Here is a 23,278-nt window from a genome sequence, read left to right as displayed (position 1 = left end):
AAAGAAAAAGCGCCACAGTCAAGATACTTTCAGGATTGTTTTGAAGTCAGCTTCATTAACAAACTTTCCTGGCTTTAAAAGCATTGCCTTTAGATTTATATGAGCTTTCTTTCACGTGTCTGCAATAAGCACCCTATTCAGAAAATTGAACTACACTGAACAGTCAGAATGCCAAAGTTATAGAAATATGTCAACTTCTAGATATTTGAACTCATCCTGCTGATAAATTTTCGGCAAGTTAACCTTCCAAACACTAACATTTAATACTCATTTATCCTAATTGTACCTTTTGTCAACACACGCCTTTTACACAATAATGCATTATTTCTCAAGCCTGTGACACATTTATTACACATAATAAGAACAAACATTTAGAGACAAGAAACGGTTAGCACCTGGCACCACATAATCTGCCAATTTTGCTAAGAGCAGTGATGCAATCTTGGAGGCTGGGTCACTGGGGTCATCCTGTTCACTGTTCAGGGAAGGCACAGAGTAACTCCATGGGGGCAGTTCAACATTTCCACAGTCTTCTACACTCATGAGAGGAAGCGCAGCACGACACAGCTGGAGTATTATAAGGACAAGTTTTGGAGAAGGTCGTTGGTCCAAAAGCAGTGAGAGAAGTTTGGACACACAGGCTGGCTGGCTCAGGATAGCTTTACCTATGTGACTCCTGAGAGAAAAGAGCATAGTCATCTCTCTGACTGCAAAACAGGAAAGTTAAATCATACTCCTGAAATCAAATACAAACTATAAGATGACATCCTGCCATGGGTAAAGGGATCTTTATGAAGATACATGATTATGTTATTAAAGCCTGTACTTAAAATTAAATACATAAAATGGTCCATCAGAGTTAAGTAGTAAGTAGTAATCAATTTCAAATGCAAGATGAATGATACCCCATTATTTCTCTCTGGTGTCTGGAGCCTCTTATACAACTCCCATAAAAAATGTTTGCCTGTTTCCCATATAATCCCTCATAAAACAGATCTTGAAGATAGCCCCATTATTTGAGATTTCATGACAAAATTTAGAGCAAAACAGTTTAAATGTGCTATTTAGTCCCATTAATCCTCCAACTCAAAAAATCCAAGAAAGCTTCCCTAGGCACCAAAGCTTATAAACATAAGAGCAACTGTGAAGTCTGTGATATTCCGCTCCACTAACTGCCTTTGTAACATGTAAGTACTGTATTATTTCAGTACGTACTCCACAGAGCAGCACAAATACAAAAAAGTTCTTTAGCTCTGGTATTACTGCAGCTGTGTGTCACTTTTCATCAACAAAAAGACTCCATACACAGTAAGATGCCAAAAACAATATGTGAGACTGCAGTCTTCATATTCAATCTTGCAATTGTTCCCAGTGTACAACTCCTATTGAGGTTAATAAAAACTATACCAAGGACAGCAGGGTCAGGTTTACAAAGGCATTATACTGAATGGTTTCATTCTTAATGAATAAACTATTACTCCGTTACAGCATATATCTTAAAAATATGCAGGCATGTGACACACGTAAGCTCATTAATGTTGTCAAACAAGTCACTTGACTCTGCCACACAGAGTATAGATTTCAATTTCAGAAAGTACTACTGGACGTCTACACACTCTCACCTGCTGTCAACAAGGGATTGATCCTAAAATTTAACACAAGTGTGTTTATGCTGCAGGCCACATTTCAAAATAGCCTCAAGCTTTTGGAATGGTATTGAAAGAGGTGTCATTATCTTTAATATTTCCATTAGAGGAGATGAAGTGCTTTCCAACACTGGACAGTAATCCAGAAAAAGAAAAAGAAAAAGACTTTATTGAAGTACTTCCAGTACCTTGACAGGTCATTAAGAAGGCTAAGTACATCTTGCAGTGCATCATTTCCAGCAGCCTGATTACCACAACATTCTGTCGCTCGTGCCAGGTGATTGGTAAGAAGGCTCGAGACTTGACGAGCCAGACCAGAATGAACAGCCTCTGTCGAACCACCTTCAAAGGTAATGCAAGAATATACAATTGTAAATATATACATGATAAAAAAGTAATATCTTGGACAAACCTAGACACGTTCATTTACAGTACAGTAACTGCTCACAAAAAATCATTTTGAGTTCAAGTCAAACCTGCACCAACATCTGGTTGCTAGGTAACAAATGGACATTCAGTCTTATGACACAGTGTAGTTGAATATACTATTCTATTTATGTGGGTAATATTTAAGTGAGTAAGTTTCCCACCGAAGTAATTTTGCTAATTTCACATAAAGACACAATTTAGAGAAAACCCAGGCTCCAGAAATTTCAGATGGGTATCTAAACGTACGTACTGGTTTCTATAAATAAGAATACGAGAGTCAACAGAACTTTTTCAAGTTCACCAACAGCCTGTCAGATAAAAAAAAAAATTACTGAAATGACAAAATTATTCCACTGGGGTTACACCAAAGAAGAATTTGAGCCATTGCATATACTGTTGATTGAACCTGACACTAAGCCACTCAAGCCTCTCCCCTTTTAAAAAATTCTAGAATGAAAAACTTCTCTTGATTCATTTAAAAACACCACCCCTCCCACTCATTTTAAAATCCCATCTCAACACTATTTGTAAATAAATAATAACTAATACTACCTAGCTCTTATACAGCACTTTTCATCAACAGATCTCAAAGCGCTTCATAACTTTTAATATAGATAATAAAATATTTTATATTTAATAAAAATAATTATTCCTAAATGTTAGTGGCTGGTCAATGCAAGATTAAAAAAAATCTATACTGTTTCCTCTCATACATGAACTCAATGTCTAGCAGTGATTTTAAAACAGACAATATGTAATATCAACACTGCTCCTACCCTCTTCTTTTTCCCATTCAACACAGCGATTGGCTAGGACCTGGAAGGCAGCCCAAGCCATAGTAGCCACCTTCTGTTTTTTAGTCTGCTTTTCATTTGAGCTGGATTCTGTCTGGCTGCTTAAACTACAGAGCCTGTCCATAAGCTGCACCAGGCCACTGCGTACCAAACACTTCTCTTCACTCCTGTTCAGAAGAACAAAGAATTAAGGTTGTACTGCAGTAACTTCTCAACCATTTTCAACATACACAAGCTATCCCACCATTTCTCAGCATATGTACTGTATCTATTTATTAGATCTTTCATTGTAGCACTGGACAATTCAATGTTTCCTCCATTACTTTAGCCTTAGAAGGGACAAAATGTAACAGGATACTCTCCAAGTTTGTCATCCAGCATTATCTCTGAATATCATGGTGTCAAGCTGTTCATAGTAGAAGCTTAAGCGCTATATAAAGAGCTATTAAATCTACATGCAGTCTACAGAGCATCATTTTGAGTTATGCCACCTGCTAAAAATGGAAGACACATTAATCATCTTTATTTCATGCCTCACCATTAACAACAGTAATATTTTATATTTATATAGAACTTTATATGTTCAAAATGATCTCATGATGTTCATTAATCCTCACAACACCCCAAGAGATAGTTGGCTAGGTACCATGCTTACTTTAGACAAACCAAGAAAGCTAAAGTGTCTTGCCCATTGCTACAGAACAAATCAGTGGCAAACCCAAGAGACACGCCCTCCCAACTCTCACCTCTGAGCTTATTCCGTCAGAATACACTGCCAGGAGATATTACAGAATGATTTTAAAAAAAACAACAACAAAGTCCATTCCACCCTACATCATAATACAATAACTATATGGCACAACTCCATAAAAAGAATCTAACCATCTTTTCTCTCTCCTTGAAGCAAAACCTTTCCTACCTTGTATATGGTATAGTGCACAAGAGGCCAATGCTATTTGCGCAAGCAATGGGGTAACGGGCACACAATGAAACCACCGAGGTCATGGTCTCTCCAAAGGCTTCTTGGACTTGTTCCACCATCCCGCCACACGTGAGTTCTTCGATTCTGTTGGAAGTTATATATTTGAAATCATGTCTTTTTGCGCCAAGTAAAATTAAAAGCTTCCAAAACAAAGCTACAGGAAATTGCCACAATTCGAAAGAATTCATTAAAGATCTGAAGACAAAATTCTATACCAGATTTATATAAAATGTAAGAAATGCTTAATGCTACAAAATACGGCATTCTTGTTCTGCTCCCCAAAATGCATACAAAATACTGACTTAAATCACCATTCTGGCTATACTGCCTAACTGAGAAACTGGCTCCAGACGCCCAACAAACTATTTGAATTTATTTTTACAGTTACATAAAAAAGTTTTTATAAAAGAGGCTAAACCCGATTTTGTTACCTCATGTCATAAAATCCATTCGTTCAGCTCTTATCGATTCATTTCATTTGGTGTGTGTTTAGATTTAAAATCACAAATGTAAAATAATCTCTCTCGTGCTTTATGTGTTCTTGCTATTAGTTGAAAATGCATCATACAATTGATAACACCTGAACATTTTACCTCTCTGGCCCTGCACACAGCCACTAGGCCGCAACAACATAATACAAACGAAATCACTCAATTCTCCTAAGTTAGCAGTTCTCAACTAATGGGTCATTGTTCTAAAGTGGTTGAGAGGCAGCAGCAGGTATCTTGGTGGTGGGGTTACAATTCCTACTTCTTTCCCTGTCTTTAGTCATACACTGAGATGAACTTGCTAAAAATCACTAGCAGCTAGTCCTCAAATAGCAGTATTCCATAAGACTCTGATACCTGTACCTTCTGACAGGTGACAGGACCTACCAATTATTTTGAAGCACTGTGGGAAACATTAAAAGGAATTCCAAGATGCCTCACAAGAGGACTGGTCATAAAGTCTGAGAACTCATGCCCTGGGCATGGAAAGCCAGTTATCTCCTTAGTTGCTGTTGGTGTAATGCAGTACCACTCCTTGCACAAAGCACATCATCCAGACCCAAAAGTTTAATAAAGTTCTAAGGAACAACTTACCTTGGTCCTCCTTGAAGTACCATAGTCACTGGACCCACAAGATGTGTAACACCACCAACCCGAACTGCTGCTGTTAGGAGTTCTCTCATATGCACCAGTGCCTGTTTCCTTGTGTTCCCACGACGCCACCTGGTCTGAGCAGCTAACAGAAAACTGCTACTGGATACCTTATAAAGAAATGTCTATGTTTTACTACATAAGCCCCACATCTGTACCTTTCAACTTAGATTAAAAACTGATGTTACGTTTGTGCTTGGGCATATAAGGATTTAGCATGTTTAACATGACATACCGCTTGGTCAGGATTTGTCCCAATGAAAGCAAACAGCTGCCCTAACAAGACACTGTATGTAGGTTTATCTTTGCTATCTTCGACGGTCAAAGATTGAAGAAGAGTAAAAGAGCTACTTCTATGACTAGTAACATGGCGCCGCCTATGGGAAAATAGTACTTGTTAGAGAATTTAAGAATGGCCTGGTCTATGAAAAATTTTCTTCAGAAAACATGGTACATTATTAATAGAAATACAGAATATATTTTTAGGTGTTTCATACAGCAATTTAGTGGACTACCAACTGCATACCTCTGACTTGATCTAGTGAATTCCAAATCTTCATTTCCAATCATTTCTAGGTCAGAAGGTGCCGACATGCTACGAAGGAAGACAGGCTGGCGGACAGCATGAGATATCACTTTTGTTTCAGATGCTGATTTACAAGCTGCAATGTTATAAAACAAAGTTTTGTCACTGCTGGTCGTGAAGTGTAAAGCAATTTCTAAGTGAATTAGGAAACATATTAAAACAAAAACAACAACCTACACAAAACACCAAATGCATTTCCCCTAACCCCATGCAAGAATCTGAAATTCCATTTAAATGGCTTTCACCTCATACATGTTTAAGTTTTATTTCAGGTACCTGGTTTTATTTGGATTATGTGTTTTATTATTACTGTGTGTAGTATTTACATTTTAGGAGACTGCAGTATCATTGAGTCAGCTTTAGGTAAGGAAAGTGGAAAATATGTAATTTCACTTTTATTTTACATCAGCAATTCAGAGTGTACCTAATAAGTTTCGGATGAAAAAGAACAAATAGTTTCTATAGACCCAGAAATGTTAATTAACACTGGGTCACTTCCCTTAGAAGTTTTCTTCCATCCATGTTTATCTTAACATTTCAAGACCATCTAATTAACGGGTAATTCTTAAAGTTTCTGCATTTCATTTTTACAGCCAGTTTCTACATTAAAGCAACCTCTGATAGAAAAAGTTATTGTAGATGGGCTACCAACCTTCTTAAACCTCTCTCTTTACACCATCAAATAATAGTCTTATAATGAAATATTTACTTATAACATGAAATTGCAGAACCTGGAATTATTTATCAATAGGAAAGGAGAGGAATCAGAGGCGATTTGATTGAGGTGTGCAAGATTATAGTAATCAGAAGACGTAATTATTTTATTTTTAGAATCAAGCTATATACATGAGAAATTTAAAAGACTAACAGACTGTTTGCAATATAATTATTATTAATGTTGCAAATTCCACTTATTGGTTTTGAAATTAGTTAACACTAGTCACAGAGCTATGCTGGTAACATGGTGATACTGGTAGGCAAATAGTAAACAGAGCCATGTTAATTCATTACCCCTAAAAACAAATTCACTGCCTGTTAAATGGAAAAATAGGTAGAGAAATGTGATTTTAAGGGGCATTACAGATGATTAATTACAGGTGTCATTTATATTCATAGCAAATAATAATAGCAAACATTCAGGTCTAATGATCAGATGCACTGTAAATTGGTACCTGGTGTCTCAGCAGGGGTACCGGATATACTTCTTGTGATACCAGCTTGTGCTGCAATAGTAACATGCAATAGTAGCTCTGCTCTATTCATCAAGCTCTTTACTAATGTTTTTGTTTTAGCCAAGGGATGTGAGGGCTTCTGAATCAGAGAATTGACTTCTTGAAAAAACTTCTCCCTAAAATGGTGAATGAAAAACCAGTGTAAACTTAGTTGTTCTTTATGCCTCCTGATATATCATATCTTAACTGGTAAAATTTTAAAGATGTCCCTCTTGTAATCTCTTTAATTATTGTTTTTGAGTTAAGAAATGTATTCAAATAGAAAACAGAATAATCCTATTGTTTTTTTTCTCCCTCCCCATTACATAAATAAGAAGAAAACAAAGAAAGAAGAAGTGGGGCCGCTATACACTGAGGATGGAATGGAGGTTAAGGATAACCTAGGCATGGCCCAATATCTAAATAAGTACTTTGCCTCAAGTCTTTAAAGACTAAGTATGAGAGATTTAGGATGATTGGAGGTGATAAACGGCATGAGGATATGGAGTGATATTACCACATCTGAGGTAGAGGCCAAACTTGAACAGCTTAATGGGACAAAATCGGAGGCCCGGACAATCTACATCCAAGGATATTAAAGGAACTGGCGCATGAAATGCGAGCCCGTTAGCGAGAATTTTTAATCAATCGTAAACTCAGGGTTGTACCGTACGATGGAGAATTGCTAACGGTAGTTCCTATCTTCAAGAAGGAAAAAAAGTGATCCGGGTAACTATAGGCCTGTTAGCTTGACGTCTGTAGTATGTAAGGTCTTGGAAAAAATTTTAAAGGAGAAAGAGTTAAGACATTGAGGTCAATGGTAATTGGACAGAATTGCAACATGGATTTACTAAAGTAGACTCGTGCCAAACCAACCTGATCTCCTTCTTTGAGAAGGTACGGATTACTTAGACAAAGGAATCAGTAGATCTAAAATTACCTCGATTTCAGTTAGGCTTGACATGGTTCCGCATGAGAACTGTTAGTTAATTGGAAAAGATGGGATGAATATGAAAGTTGTAAGGTGGATAAGGAACTGGTTAAGGGGAGACTCCAGCGGTCGTACTGAAGGGTGAACTGTCAGGCTGGAAGGAGGTTACTAAGTGGAGTCCCTCAAGATCGGTTTGGGACCGCCTTATCTTAACCTTTTTATTACTGACCTTGGCACAAAGAGTGGGAATGTGCTAAAAAGGTTTGCGGATGACACAAAGCCAGGGGGTATTGCTACACGGAGACGCGACCGGGTACTATACACGAAGACTGTCACGTTTGTAAACTGGAGTAATAGTACATAGGATGAAAATAATAGTGAAAGTGCAAGGTTCACTTAGGATTAAATAAGCATTAGATAACATTGGGACGCATCAGTTGAAGCGACAGAGGACGGAGAGACCTTGGGTATGGTTGATAGCAGGCTGTTCTAGAGCCCCAATGCGATATGGCCGTAAAAAAGCATCTGCGGTTTCTAGGTGCATCGGCGAGGTTCTTCCAGCAAGGATAATGGAGGTGTTAGTACCGCTATATAAGGCGCTGGTGAGACCCACTGGAATATTGTGTGCAGTTCTGGTGTCCCATGTTTGAAGAGGATGAATTGCAAGTGGAACAGGTGTCAGAGACGGGCTACTAGATGATCAAGGTGGAAGATCCTGTCCTTATGAAAGGAGACCCAAAGAGCTTGGCTGTTTAGCCTGGCCAAAAGAAGCTGCGGGGGATATGCTTGCTCTATATAAATATCAGGAATAACGTTAGGGAGGGAGAGGAATTATTAGCTTAGTATAATGTAGGCACAAGGACAAATGGGTACAAACTGGATATTAGAAGTTTAGACTTGAAATTAGACGAAGGTTTTAACCATTAGGGGAGTTGAAGTTCTGAACAGCCTTCAAGGGAAGTAGTGGGGCAAAAGACTTATCTGGCTTAAGACTAAGCTTGATAAGTATATGGAGGGATGATATGATGGGATAGTTTAATTTGGGCAACTGATCTTGGATTATCAGCAGATAAGTCTGCTCAATGGTCTGTGAGGGGATGTTGGAGGGATGGGATCTGAGTTACTGCAGAGAATTCTTTCCTGGGTGCTGGCTGGTGAGTCTTGCCCACAGCTCAGGTTTAGCTGATCGCCATATTTGGGGTGGGAAGGAATTTTCCTCCAGGGCGGATTGGCAGGGGCCCTGGAGTTTTCGCGCTTCCTCTGCAGCGTGGGGCATGGGTCGCTTGCTGGTGGATTCTCTGCAGCTTGAGGTCTTCAACCACAATTTGAGGACTTCAATAACTCAGTCATGGGTTAGGGTTGTTATAAAAGTGGATGGGTAGGGTTCTGTGGCTTGCTTTGTGCAGGAGGTCAGACTAGATGATCATATTGGTCCCTTCTGACCTACGAGTCTATGAGTTTATAACATCCATAAACAGTTAACTGTATTTATGTCTCCAGCATTTCTAATTTTGATTAACTTTGATCTTCCCAAGATGACCCTCTTTATGCAGAGTTACCGGCAATTTGAAGAGGCCTTTCAATTCTATTTTCAAAAACAACAATCTAATCACAGACTTCTGTTTCACTTTGATAGGTAAAAAAATCATAGAGAAGTTTCATACAAGACTTAGGTCTTGATTTGGAAAGACAATTAACCACATGCATGACTTTAAATTGTGGGTAGTCTTTACTAACTCAATAAGACTTCATGTGATTAAAGTTATGCATATACTTAAGAACTTAGGCTGAATCAGGGCCTAGAACGCTCAGCTAACAGATCCAACTACTACTCAATGACAGGACCATTTCTCAGATCACTTCCATCAAAGAAATTTCTTTCATTGACATAAAGTTCCAATTCTTTCATTTTGCTCTAGAGAAGAACAGGATGAAAATGTATCTGTTTAGTGGGATCATGGAAATGTTTTTTGTTGTTTTTTTTGCACGTATGTATTAAAGATGTCCATGGTTACAAACAGGAGCGGCGCCAGGGTTTTTGGCACCCTGGCGCAGGGCCGGCTCTAGCCATTTCGCCGCCCCAAGCACGGCGGCATGCCGCAGTGGGCGCTCTGCCGCTCGCTGGTCCCGTGGCTCCGGTGGACCTCCCACAGGCGTTCTGCAGAGGGTCCGCTGGTCCCGCGGCTCTGGTGGACCTGCCACAGGCGTGCCTGCAATGCTCCACCGGAGCCACGGGACAGCGGGACCCTTCCACAGGCACGCCTGCAGGATGTCCACGGGAGCAGCCTGCTGCCCTCCCGGCAAAATGCCGCCCCCCCAAATCCTGGTGCCCCAGGCGACCGCCTAGGTCACCTAAATGGAAGCGCCGGCCCTGGTTACAAACCAAGACTATTAATCACTCATATCTAATTGCCAACTTTTTAATGCAGATACAGACACTGGGAAATCATAATACATTTTTGGGAGATCTTACTCTTTTTATATTCCTAACAAAAACTACTCCAAAAAGCAATAGTGATTGACATTTATGATGAATTCCTATTGTCAGCATATACATTAGACAACTTGAAAGCATGCACTATAATTTTTAGCACTAATAAATTTACACACTGAAAAACTTAGCAGTAAATGAAAGAAAAGAGTAATTATACTGCAGCCTACAAATGGAAAAATAAGAGAGCAAACTTATCTCTATAAATGAATGGGATAAATGCAATGCTTACCTCATTGAAATGATAATCATAAAAGAATGGAACATTGTTTTCCAGCTTCCCATGTATGGCATCATCTACCTCATTCTGCCATCTCTGTTCTAATTCAGCTACACTCTAGTAAAGATACAAAAATACTGAATATACATAAGCATCCATTTATCTTAGCTTCAGTAAGAGAAAAGGGGTCTTCAAATGCATTTTAAGGGTTTTTTTGTTTGTTTGGGTTTTTTTTACATTTCTATGTTAGTAATATCCTTAGTAGTTAGTAATAAAAGTTATTTCTTTAGCAGTCTTACCTGCAATTGTCTTTCCATGGCATTTAGCTTCTTAAAGGTCTCTCCCATAATTTTACACAGCAAATCATATTCCTCAGCATGTTCTTCCTGATACTGGAAGTTTATTAGGGACTGGAGTGCATCAACCAAGTTCAAATGTTTAATAACACATGAAACTACCATCTCTTCCATCACATCTGGCTGTATCACTTCTCTGTTACAGATGGAAACCAAACTGATTAGCAAGGATACAACATCATTTATATTTACAGTTCACCAGCCACAGTATTCAAGAAATTTTGCTTTAGGAACTACTGGATGCACACCAAGTTGAGAATGATCTATTTCCATCTGATATTTCTGTGCTTAATATTATTGTTACAAATATCATCCTACATTTACTACTACCGAGGAATTGCAGAATATTTTTATTTAGTTTGTTTGCTTTGTGCACTTGACAGCACTTTGTGTATCATTTTCAATAATAATAAAACATAAATTAGCAAAATAGTGGTGAAGAAACAGTTACTTACTTGATACTAGGTCTAAACTGAGGCCGAGCACGTCCAGATATTTCCCTGAGTTTTATCATGATTCCTGGAGGCAATCTGATCCTAGGCAGATCAAAGTAATGTCCTACAGGAGGTACTAGGACATCAGAAGGATATGTGAATTCTCCATCCTCATCTATAGTAAGAGGCAGTGGAGAAGGACTTGGAGTGAGGGCTGGAGATATTACCCCATTGGCTTCCACCTGCCACTGGCATCTGAGAAAATAAAGATAAAGTTTCCCATATTAAAGAGCCTTTAGTTTCTTTCCAGCTCTTACACTTCAGGTAGAGAAAGGCACAGTGCAACACTCTGCCTAAAAATATTGTACATATGGCTTTAATTCAGAACATGAAGAAAGTATGAGGTTCATGCTTCACAAGGGCTGGATACCACACCCATTGAAACCAATGGAAAATTTGCCACTGACGTAAACGAGAACAGGATTTGTCTTATAATGCATAAACCTGAAGCAGTCTTTATTGAGTTAAATTTTGACAAACCTTTTACCCCAAGGTTGTAGTGAATTGTCACATGTCAAAGTTTGGAACAAAACATGAATCCAAAGCCCCACAGTGCAGAAAAAGTCTACCTCATGGATTATGAGTAAGGTTACATTTTAGTTACGGGTATTTTTAGTAGAAGTCAAGGACAGGTCATGGGTAGTAAACAAACATTCATGGCCTATGACCTGTTCATGACTTTTACTAAAAATACCAGTGAATAAAACTTGCGGGGGTGGGAGGGGCGGCCAATGGGAGCTGCGAAGCCAACACTCTGAGTGGAGGCAGCCCGCATAGCCGCCTGGCCACGCCCCCGACCAGCAGCTGAGCAAGGGTGAGGTTGCCACTTCCAGGGATCCCCCAAGGTAAGCACCACTCAGAGCCGCCCCCCCCCCCCACATCTGGTGCCCCAACCTCGTCACTCAACCAAACTCTGCTTCTGGTGGGGGCAGGCACGGCGGCCCAATACTGCCACATCAGCAGCCCCTGTGCCAGGTGCTCTGGCTGCTGCAGAAGTCATGGAGGTCATGGAAAGTCATGGAATCCGTGACTTCCGTGACAAACTCACAGCCTCAATTATGATTACATCCTCTTCAAAAGACACTGGGCTAACAGACAAGTTCAGAAAAGACAATGCACGCAAACCAAGTCGATAATTTGTACCAAATAACCTCATCACATTTTGGGATCTGGTGCGGATCCTTGAGCCCATGTGTCTTTGTGGACAAGTGGGGGCTTTGTTCAGCATGGCATTTTTGGAGCTTTTAGGATCAGCAAACTAGTACCTTGGTCCTCTAAGGACTCTTCTGGAAGAACTTTGGAATTGAGGGGTACACATTGCAGGGATGATTGGTGATATTAATCTTGGAGGTCAAAGATGGACCAAGGAGGCCGGGGCAAACTCATTATTCTTCAGGACAATGGTGAACCCGAAATCTGCCCTGTCTCTCTAAACTGGAACCAACACTGCTACAATTACACTGCATGCAATTACATTAAATTCAGATTAAAACCAAGATTTTTTACCTCTGTAATAGTTTAGATCTTAAGAGTTCCTGGCATGTTTCCTCGTCTTTCGTAATTTCTGGTCCATTATATAATATCCTTAGCATGGAGCAAGCTAACACAGAAAGGCCTAAAGCCAGGTCAACCAAGAATGGTAATCCTCCTGACACATCTTCTGAAGACTCCTGCAGTATTGACAGGGATAAACCACAACAATCCAATTAACTTTAAAGTGTCTCTCTAAGCAATCTACTTCAAAATATGGCATGCATATCACACAGTGCCACAATAAAACAAGCTCTGGTGATTTTATTTATTTTTTTACTTATAGAGCACTACAAATCAGTATGTGTAAGAACTGAATTTGAATACTAGGAAATTCATGTGCTTACCAAACTGGAACCCACATAACCCAAAAGGACTAAATTATTTTTTTGAGGGCAGGCAATCCATCACCTCTGAAAACTCCATTTTATCTTCTCTTAGACCAGTGGTATTAATTTTTCTTCACAGTACTTGATCCCAGTTTCCTGCCTCTCCTCCCAAGACTGGTCTTTTTCTCTGTCCTAGAGCCATTATTTATACCTCTGATGCCCAGCTTACTAGTAGGTACTCAACACTTCCATTAAATTCATATCCTACAAGCTTGGATGGATACCTAGTGGTCTTCTCCAAGTCCAGCACCATTGATGCTTCATAACAGATAAGCAGAGAGTACTCAGAACTGTCATCCATTGTTCCAAAGCCTAACCATACTACAAAGTGTGCCTAACCATATCTAGCCAATGAAGAAGTGAGAGATCTAAGGCAGCAGCTCCCTTTCATTGTAAAGAGATGGCCATCCAAACAGCTCTTCTGTTTTTTTTAACCCAAACCCCAACATTTAGGTCTGTTTCATAAACACAACCACCATTTGTTTTTTAAAATTAAAATAATGTATATATTGTAAATCAGAGAAAAATTTAAGTTCAGTCTATCCGACAACACTGGTCATATTGACAGTACCTGTGCTCGAACAGTGCAAGCAAAGCCCCACATAGCTTTGTCTGGGGTGTTGTGCTCACGGCCACTCCTCATTTCAAAGGAGAAGGTGACTATATCCCCTTCCACCTTAAATTTTAAAGGGAGGGGAAAAAAGACACTTAAAACAATGCAAACACTTTTTTTTTTTTTTTTTTAAATAAAACTGGCTTATTTTATGGATTAATTTTTAAAAGAATGACAGTTGCTTTATTTTAAAAATTCTCTTTATTTCCAATTATGTATGCTAATTAAGCTCTTCTCCTTTTCATGCAAATATCCATTTCTGATTACACCGTGGTTAGGTTTTGCTGCTCACTGGCTACAGTGGGGCAAAGGAAAGAATGCGTTGCCATATGGCTACTATGATAGCCAACCCAGGCAGATAAATTTCCACTAAAACATTTCATTTTCTTTTTGAGAGCACAGGCAATAATCATCAGCTCCTTTCCTGTGGCCAAACAGGCAGGCAAGCTCTTCAAGTAGAGGAAGGTAGTAAAATAACTTAAGTAAACAGCAGGGGCTGCTAACAAAACTATGTAATTTCTGACAAATAACATTATCGTTGCTAATTTGAGCCACTGGAACAGTGTGTTCCCAAGACTAGAACTTCCAAGTTGAAAGTCAAAGCACTGCTGTCTAACAGAACAATCACCTCTTGCTTTTCTTTTTGACAATGTCATATGTTTTATCAAGTACACATCCAATTTTAGTATGGGACAATACTCAGGATTATCCTTCATCACAACTACATAAGTCAGAGAGAACATATTGAATACATTCTAAGTTCACCAATCTTGACATAGCTCTGGAAATTCCTATAGGTTTCTGAGAATCTCAGATTTCTAGTTCTTGTTAAATGTATGTTGCCAAAAAATGCATATTAACTGATTTTTAAAAAAACAGACGAACAGGTAGGAAAGCAGAAATTGTTATATTTAATATTTTTAGTAGCTTGTATGCAGTCCTAAAACTATGCCCCTATGGTCCTTGAGACTATTTGCATAGCCTCAGGGTCAGCTCATATATACACTCATGGGGAATGGTAGTGTCCTGAAAGTCTCGGAGATTGGAAGTGCAGTTCTTTCCTGATTCCTCTACAAGATGTTGATCATGAAATGCCATTACTGCCAAAATGAGTGCCATGCTCCTATAAAATATGGGCAACTGTAATGTCGTATGGGACAAGAGTTCCTTCCCAAGGACATAAACACCATCTTAGTGAGTGCTCTCAAAGTTAAGTTTGCACTAAAATATTTGGGTTCCATTGCTAAAAAAGTAAGAGTTAAAAATAATCTCTATGCAGTTTTCAAAAAGGGAATTTTCTATGTGAAATATTGTTGTTTTGTAATACTGTACCTTCACTAAGTCTTTCGGCCAACCCGTTCCTAAGACACTACGGCTGCCATATCCCAGTGTATTGCCTCCATACTCAGCAACCTTCCTACTGTTTGTGTTAGGACCAGCATAGATCACCAACTTCAAAACATAAAATACACTGTTAGACTGTAAAAGAAAAACAAAAAGTCTAATAATAATACTTAACACTTACACAGCGCTTTACAACTTCAAAGCGCTTCACAAACGTTAAGAAACAAATCCTCACAACAGCCTTGTGAAGTTGATAGGCGGCCAGGCAAGTATTATCATCCCCATTTTACAGATGGGGAAACTGAGGCAAAGAGGGCTACGTGACTTGCCCAAGGTCACAAAGGAAGTCAGTGGCAGAATTTGGAATAGAAATCAGGAATTCAGTCCTAGTTCCCAGAGTCCCATGTTCAGCCTACAAGAACATGCTGCCTCTCTAAATAAAGGGCTGGATTCTGCTCCTTTTGAAGTTAATGGGAGCTAACAGTTTGCAAATGACTTCAATGGAGACATGATGAGGCCCAATTTTTTTTTTAAGTGCTTAAAAGTTATTGGTGACAAACCCAGTAAGTCTAAGATTAGGTATTACAGGACTCAAACTACAATATTAGAGAATACACAGCAACAATTACTAAGCAGTGTAAGTGGCTCTTAGCGTACACAAAAAATAAGGGTGGTATTTCATTAGCTATATTCTTGAAATTGAAGAGACATATTTATATTAATCCATGTAAACAAGCCATTTATAATCAGACAGTTATCCTTTCCAGTTCTGCCCAGTTTGAACAAACTGTGCTGATCTACAAAGGAGACAACTAAATTAACATTAAAGAAATAAGGAAAACTGGATGACCAAAAAAAGGAGAATGAACTCAACACGTTTTACAATAAAAAGGAATAATCTAAGCAGTCATGAAATGGATGTCAATAGGGAATGTTGGTTTGGGTTTGTGGAGGAGACAACCTTTCTGAGGGTTATTACATTTCTCCCATTGAATTACCATCACCACATTCCAGCACCTTAGGAGAAAAGTTCTGTATGGAACCTAATTCTTTAAGGATCTACCAACTAAGTTTCCTGTTAGACAACAGTGACAGTCACTGGACGTTACGTTCCAAAAATGTCCTTTGTAAATGTTTAGCCCATACTTTTTGACCTTTTCTTAATAGAATTATAGAAATTATCCCCCATAAAAATCAGAGATGGAAAAGATCTATTAAATCATCCAGTCCAATCTCTCTGCCATTTCAGGATAGCTCCCTCATTGTATATTTTCTAATCTATAATGCAACCTAGTTTTACACGTGCTATTAGATGAGACTGACACCTTTCCCCTGAGAAGTTATTCACAGCTGCCTACTACCCTAAATTTCTTTTCATCTCTAAATTCTAGGATTCTAGGGACAATCAGACCTTGTGGTATTACAGTATGTAACTAGTTAGTGTTGCTGTTAGTAAAAACGTCCCACATCATCCTCATTATTAATAATAGGTGCCATGGACGAGGAGGAGCAGCAAAGATGAAAATGAGAAACATTAATGAAAGACACATAATAAAGAAGTTTCTGTCCTAGCCCTTGCTTACCTTATCATAATCATACTGTGAAGAACATCTACTGTCAAATCTAAGGTATAAACAGCGGGCTCCTGGAATATGTACAGTTTCTTTAAATTTATAGTTGTCCCTGACAGGATGCACTGTTTCTACAGTTTTCCCAGCAGCCCATGGAGCTGGGATTTTCAAGCCAGTGAGAAAACCTGGCTCCTCTTTCTCTTCTAGCATTCTGAAATTACAGAAAAAGCTAAAAGGTAGTACTAAAGACGTACACATATAGTTTTGTATTATATATTCAAACACCACCATAATATGCTTTTAAAAGCCTAATAATTTTCTTTGGGTTATTGATGGCAAACAAAATATTTGTCTAATCACTTTCAGCGGGTGTGTGGAGGGTACAATGGCATCTTAAATAACTTAAGCTCTTTACATTACAAATAAAACATGTCAAGCTGTAACCAGTAAACTTGGATATGTCACAGTTTTAGAAGTCTAGAAATCCCTGGAAAAAAAATATATCTAACAAGTAATGTATTGTACTATAAACTGGCTCTAGTCTCTGAATTTTAATACATAATCCATCTTCCCTCCTGGGATAATGCTTGATAGAAGATAAGATCACCATAAAGAATATACATGTAACATTTCATTCAAGTCTGTGTAAGTCTGGAGTGCAAAGGAAGTAGTTGCATTTAACATATCTCAGAAAAACTGCTTTCAAAACTATCAGTGCAAATAGGAAAAGCTAAATGTGAAATTAAACAAAACTTGCACACGATAACTGGATTTACGTTGAGACTATATTCTTTTCATTTGTGACCCAAGATTTAAAACCAGAACTAGAGATAAATTATATCTTGCCCGTTACTACTTAAAAATCACAACGAATTTAAAATATCCTGCTACAGTGAACCACATTTTGTTATAAAGCTCTCTATGATTCTATACATTGACCTGGGGCTCAAGCATGCAGAAATCCTTTTCAAAAGCTATAGAGAGCACACATGCACGCTACACTTCATCTAAGCTTCCCATTAGACCCATATTTCAACTCCTTTACGGGAAATTATTTCTTTTCAAAAAACTAAATGCACTTTGTGAAGTCTTGTTATGTAAAATTGCTTGTAGATTCAGACTACTGTAATGCTGACCCCTTAAGATTCTTGCTTCTATGAGTCACTCTTCAGCAATAGTCAGACCAGGAGCAACATAATTAAAAAAAATGAGTGTTTTCAATATAAAAGTCGTGAATATTGGGAATAAGAGGCAATCACCTCTCATCAGGGAACAACTTGCCCTTCTGCTCTGATGTACCACTGGGGGAACTGCCCACCTCTGAGAAAACTGGAGACTGGGTTTTAAGCAACAAGGCCGTCTGCAACAAACACAAACAATTTTAACACATAAACACCTTGTTTCACTGTAAGAACCATGTAGGTTTCTGAAGCTTGTTAATATTACGCAGCATAGTTATTAATGCTGTAACTTAAACTGGATGGGGCACAATGGATAGCATCTGTTTCTGTTACTGGTAGTTGCCAAGCAGCAATTCTTGAACTGTGATCCATGGACCACTTGCTGATGGTTTGTAGAAAGCTGGCTGGAAATGTGCCACCAGCTCTCCTCATTGTTTCTAGTGGCCAAATCACATATTTTTTAAAAAGCTAAAAATAAATTAAATGCTTTCCTATTATTACTTTTCCATATAAACAACTGCTATAGTTGCCACAGGGACATTGTGAAATTGCCCATGCGAAGGGAAGTGGGCGTATGAAAATCTCTTGTAGGATATGATCCTCACCATGAAAGTTTGAGAGCCCTTGAGCTAACAAATTAAGAGAAAAACTTATTTTAGTTCATGTAGCTGTGTAAACACTATCACAAATTAGAAAATTCTCCATGTGTTAATAATTTGGAGAAATTTGCTGCTAGCTGGAACGTATAAGTACTTGGTCTTTTCACCCCAGACCTTAAAATGTGTTTCCTTGTATGTTAACAACACAAGGACAGCTTTGATTCAAAATAATAACAAGTGATTAGTTCTTATTACATTTTTATCAATCTTGGTATTGTGGAAGAACCCCACCAACAGCACAGCTCATTTTGGAGAGCTAGTATAGATAACATTTCACCACTATTCTTTAGTCTTGATATTTTACCCTGGAATCCTTCATGAGAATACCACTGATAAGTTTAATATTTATGTGTTTAAATTTGTTTTAAAAATATGTATACTTCAATCCACTGTATAAAGGCCATACCTGACTGGTATAAAGTACCAGCTGTACCAGCTGAGGCATCAGTGCATCGGCCATGGTTAGCGTTTGTAAATTTGGATGCATCAGAGATGTCAGTAATACCGGAAGCAGGTGGCCAAGCATAGTAGCCTTGGTAACTTGTTCCAAGCCTTTTAACCTGCAACAAGAGTCAAAAGTACATGCTAGCAATTCTTTTCACAGACCCACTACTATTTCTATTTAAAGAAAAGAGTTTAATACCAAATCAGATTGCGTAAGTAAATGATTCAAAGTGCAGTAGTAAACTTTTATGTGCAAGTGTACTGAGAAAAATCTGTCTATTTTATTATCTACTGAACACTCCAGTATCTCATAACATATATGATAGGGTTCACAATCTTTTCTGTTAAGCAATTCCTATTAAGCAATGACAGTCCAAGAAGACTGTTTGCTGAATGATAATTCTTAATATACTGTAGTACCCAGAGCCTCTGGTTGGGATCAAGGCCCCCAATGTGCTATGCATTGTACCAACACAAAGGTAGACACAGGGTCCAGTCCACAACTCCTTACAATATATAAGTGCTGTAAGACATCCGAGTCTCCAAGACTACGTATGAGGAAAAAACCCACAAAAAACAAGTCTGTATGTATGACAACAAGAGAGCAGTCCAAAAACAGGGCTGTGTTCCAAAAACACACTACAGACCCTATGGGTGCAAACAGAATATGCAGCTCAAAGCTTAGAGTCTGAAACAGGATTTTTCCTAGAAAAGCCTTCCTTCATTCTGGATATTTTCAGGCCTAACTCTTCTTTTTTCAACATGGAGACATTTTCAGAACCCTCAATAAAATTTTGGGGAGTTTTTTGTTTTCCAGGCCCAGTTTTCACTTCCTGCCCAAAGGAAGAGGGCAGAGAGTGCTGCTTGGATGATATATGAAGGGTATTAGAGTAGCACCAAGGACTGTGACTGATACAAATGCTGCTGCCAAGGAGATCTTCAGGAGATAAAGACCCTGAACTACAGAATTTCTAGCAGGATGGATTCCAAAAAGATGCTGGCAATTAAGGTTGTTTCCAGTTATTATAACGTTAATAGTGCTTAGCCACGTAACTGGACTAACTACAGAGCTAAAGAGACTTACGATTTTCGAGTGTCTCTGCTGATCTGTATATTATGTTAATAAGACTGAAATCAATTTACGGAAAGCCTGATTCAAAGCTCTCCAAAGGAAGGCTGCCTTAGGGATGCCAAAGGATAATTCATATTATGAAATAGCTCCAAACCCTTCAATAATTTGATCATTAAATTAAAAACAAAAATGAAGGGAGGTAAGAATTCTGACAGTATTAGCTTCCCTTTACTAAGCAAGCTGGTTCACACAATGGGCAGCAGCTCATATATTTCAGGATAAAAGTATGAAATCAGGTTGTCTTACCTCTGATCTCTGTCAGAAATGTCACTGTTTATAAGAGCTGTAGTGACCTGTTGCAGCATTTCTAAAACTTCATCACATCCAGTCAGGATTTGTGTAGCAAGTGCCAAAATACTGGTCTTTAGCTCCTAGGTACAAAATGTTATACAATAATACTTAAATTCCTAGAGACTAAACAACTGACAACTGAACAAAATGATGGGTTTCCAAATTAAATAATGATAATGTGACCTGGCAAGCCTATGGTAGTGGATTCATCCAAGACTTAAATTTGATTTGTAATGCTAAGCCCTAAAGTGCTGGGAGAAACCAGGTGCATTTTACAGGATGCACACGCAGTTTCTAGGGAGGGAAGGAGTCCCCAATCCAGCACAGGAAAGTAGCCAGCCAGAGTACTGCAGTGGTGATAGAATGTCCTAGAAGGTATGAGGATAACTGTAGAGAGAAACTGAACAATGAGAACATGGGTGAATAGCGAAAAAGATAGACAATAGTACGGAAACATTTAGAATTTACTCAATAAGCTTGAACATAAATGGCATTAGATAACAAGCATACAAATGCCTATAAAAAGCAACAGACAGAAACAGCCCAATGACATTAGCAATACAATTAGTAAGATTATGAGATAAATTACAAAAACAACCTGAGCTTTGGCACAAAACTGACAATTATCTACTGGCAGCACTATTCCAGCAGCGGTGTAAATGTAGTCACAATTTAGTAAACAAATCATAATCACTATAATCCCCCAACCTCACCTTTCCCCTAGCTCCCTCTGGGACAGGGAGAAAAGATGGGCCTAGGAGCAAGCTCTAAAGATTAGCAAAGTCATGCTAATAGAGACCAGGGAAAAGGTCGTTCCATTTTTAATTAAAAAACAGCAAAAATCTTTTGAGTGAAGTTAATAGTTACACAAGGCCAAAATATCTTCTGAAAGCAGTAAGTTTATATATAAAAATCTCTAGAGTTAATGTTTTCTAAAATTGTATTCCAAAACTAGTCTAAATATGACATTAAAAAAATACATGAAGTCCAGAAGACACCTTACATTCTTTAACAGCCAAGTATGAAACGGCTTCACACAGAATTTTAGAAGGGAAGCGCTGGCAGACTCTAACAACAGTGTCAAATGAAACTATACAAATGAAACTATACACAGATTCTAAGCTGAAGTATGGGACAATATTGACTTCCACTATATAACTTCTTCAACACAACAAAAACTGACAACACAAACAGATTCTACCAGTAAGTTGCACTCCTGAAACTAAAGAAGTGTCAGAAGAACACTGGCCGTAGAAAGCAGTACTAGAATAAAACTCGGTGTTTACCTGTACCTTCAATGTCTCTCCCTGCAAGGAGCTGTCACTGTCATCATTTTCATCAGGTTTAATCAAAATAGTATTACTCAGAAGGTGGTTCTGTACAGCCATCAGATACCGCAAGCATGAAGATGCAGCCTTTAATATAAATAAGCACATTTTACATGATCTGAACTCTTTAAATCAGACTTGGCACAGGCAATCCTTGTGCTTTTTTAAAGTATGAAAAAGGAAACAAGCAGGGGAAAAAAGTACAAGAAAGATACAAAATTCCTACTATTGAACAAATTATTGTCACTGAGTTACATAGTTCTTGTCAAATCAGCAGACTCTCACCAATTAATACTGAAGGCTGGGAGACCAAAGTATTTAGTGAACTAATAAGCAGACGAAGCATTTAAAAAGAATGAAGCATTACAAAGCACTGTTTGTTTAAAAAATATAGTCATCATTAAATACTAAATGGGTATGTGTATATGTTTTGCAGTGTATATAATAAAAGTAATGAAGTCTTAACATGAGACCTCACTGTAGAGCTCAACCATGAAATCTTTGCTGAAAGGAGACACACAGTCTCTGCTGTGAGATTCGAGGAGTGCAGGTCAACGAGACTGAAATGAGAATTAGTAACTTTACTAACATAGTAAAGTACCGTAGAAATCTGAAAACAACAGATTCCAAACCTCATCCCACTTATTACTTCCCCATTACTGCAACCTCATGTTCTCCTACTCGTTAACAGTTTTGCAAGAATATCTATGTGAATTTTTACTACTAAAAATTTCAGCTCTTTACTCATCTCCCAACTCTGAGCATACAGTATTCCCCTCTGCTTGTGTGCATAATTAAACACAACTCTAAAAGGCTCTCTATATTCTAATCCATTTTGTAAATCACTTTGTGAAACTCTGAAGGACCTTATACAAAAATAAATCTTAAAACTGAAACAGTTTGCAAGGTGCCAGGGAAAATGTATCAACATGTAAAGCTGCTTTCACATTATTATACAAGATCTCTTTGTAATGAAAGTGTCCTGCCCCTCTTTCTATTCATGAGCATATTAATCCAGTAATATTAATCAGGTTTTATTTTTGCAACAATATGCACTTAAAAACTCCCTCACCTATTCTTTTTCAAGACTGCATTATTGTATTCATTATACTTTTACATAAAAGGAAATGGATGGCTGGAATCAAGAAACCGAAAGAAAGCTTGAGCAAATTGAATATTTTCAACAAATACATTTTACTTACAGGCACAGTTGAAAGAAGTCTTTGAAATTCATCTTTAGATACAATTTGGCACTTGGTGATTAAGAAGCAAGATTCTCGAACAACAATCTTGAGAATGTAGTGCAAAAGCTCATCGTTTAGTCTTTAAAAATGCAGGAAAGACATGAGGAGATGTTGATGATTTATAATTAAAGAAAATTAATGACTGATACATTCAACACACCTGAAAAGTCTTGACAAATCATATTACAAATTAGGTTACACTGACAGAATGACTGCATCAGAGATGCTCAAGCACTAATATGCTCAACCAAAGCACTCTGATATCAAAGATGT

The 23,278-nt window shown here is 38.2% G+C and overlaps 1 protein-coding gene across 1 annotated transcript in view; it reads right to left on the bottom strand.

Moving 5' to 3' along the window:
- Positions 1-23,278, bottom strand: part of HECTD4 (HECT domain E3 ubiquitin protein ligase 4) — a 111,428-nt gene that overhangs the window by 40,619 nt on the left and 47,531 nt on the right. Inside the window, exons 16-36 of the mRNA XM_032800699.2 lie at positions 22,964-23,084; positions 21,720-21,848; positions 20,389-20,513; positions 18,973-19,126; positions 17,986-18,086; positions 16,739-16,937; positions 15,144-15,263; positions 13,770-13,874; positions 12,786-12,949; positions 11,241-11,474; positions 10,729-10,921; positions 10,442-10,546; positions 9,551-9,633; positions 6,749-6,924; positions 5,517-5,652; positions 5,226-5,367; positions 4,934-5,100; positions 3,789-3,935; positions 2,852-3,036; positions 1,835-1,988; positions 396-676 (exon numbers count right to left, since the gene is read on the bottom strand). Coding sequence (XP_032656590.1) covers positions 396-676; positions 1,835-1,988; positions 2,852-3,036; positions 3,789-3,935; positions 4,934-5,100; positions 5,226-5,367; positions 5,517-5,652; positions 6,749-6,924; positions 9,551-9,633; positions 10,442-10,546; positions 10,729-10,921; positions 11,241-11,474; positions 12,786-12,949; positions 13,770-13,874; positions 15,144-15,263; positions 16,739-16,937; positions 17,986-18,086; positions 18,973-19,126; positions 20,389-20,513; positions 21,720-21,848; positions 22,964-23,084 — 3,221 coding nt within the window. The remainder of the gene's footprint in view (positions 1-395; positions 677-1,834; positions 1,989-2,851; positions 3,037-3,788; positions 3,936-4,933; positions 5,101-5,225; positions 5,368-5,516; positions 5,653-6,748; positions 6,925-9,550; positions 9,634-10,441; positions 10,547-10,728; positions 10,922-11,240; positions 11,475-12,785; positions 12,950-13,769; positions 13,875-15,143; positions 15,264-16,738; positions 16,938-17,985; positions 18,087-18,972; positions 19,127-20,388; positions 20,514-21,719; positions 21,849-22,963; positions 23,085-23,278) is intronic.

This window comes from Chelonoidis abingdonii, chromosome 22, assembly GCF_003597395.2.
Source record: "Chelonoidis abingdonii isolate Lonesome George chromosome 22, CheloAbing_2.0, whole genome shotgun sequence".
Lineage (NCBI taxonomy): Eukaryota > Metazoa > Chordata > Testudines > Testudinidae > Chelonoidis > Chelonoidis abingdonii.
The sequence above is the reverse complement of the archived record's forward strand: the minus strand, read 5'-3'. Positions and strand labels throughout refer to the sequence as shown.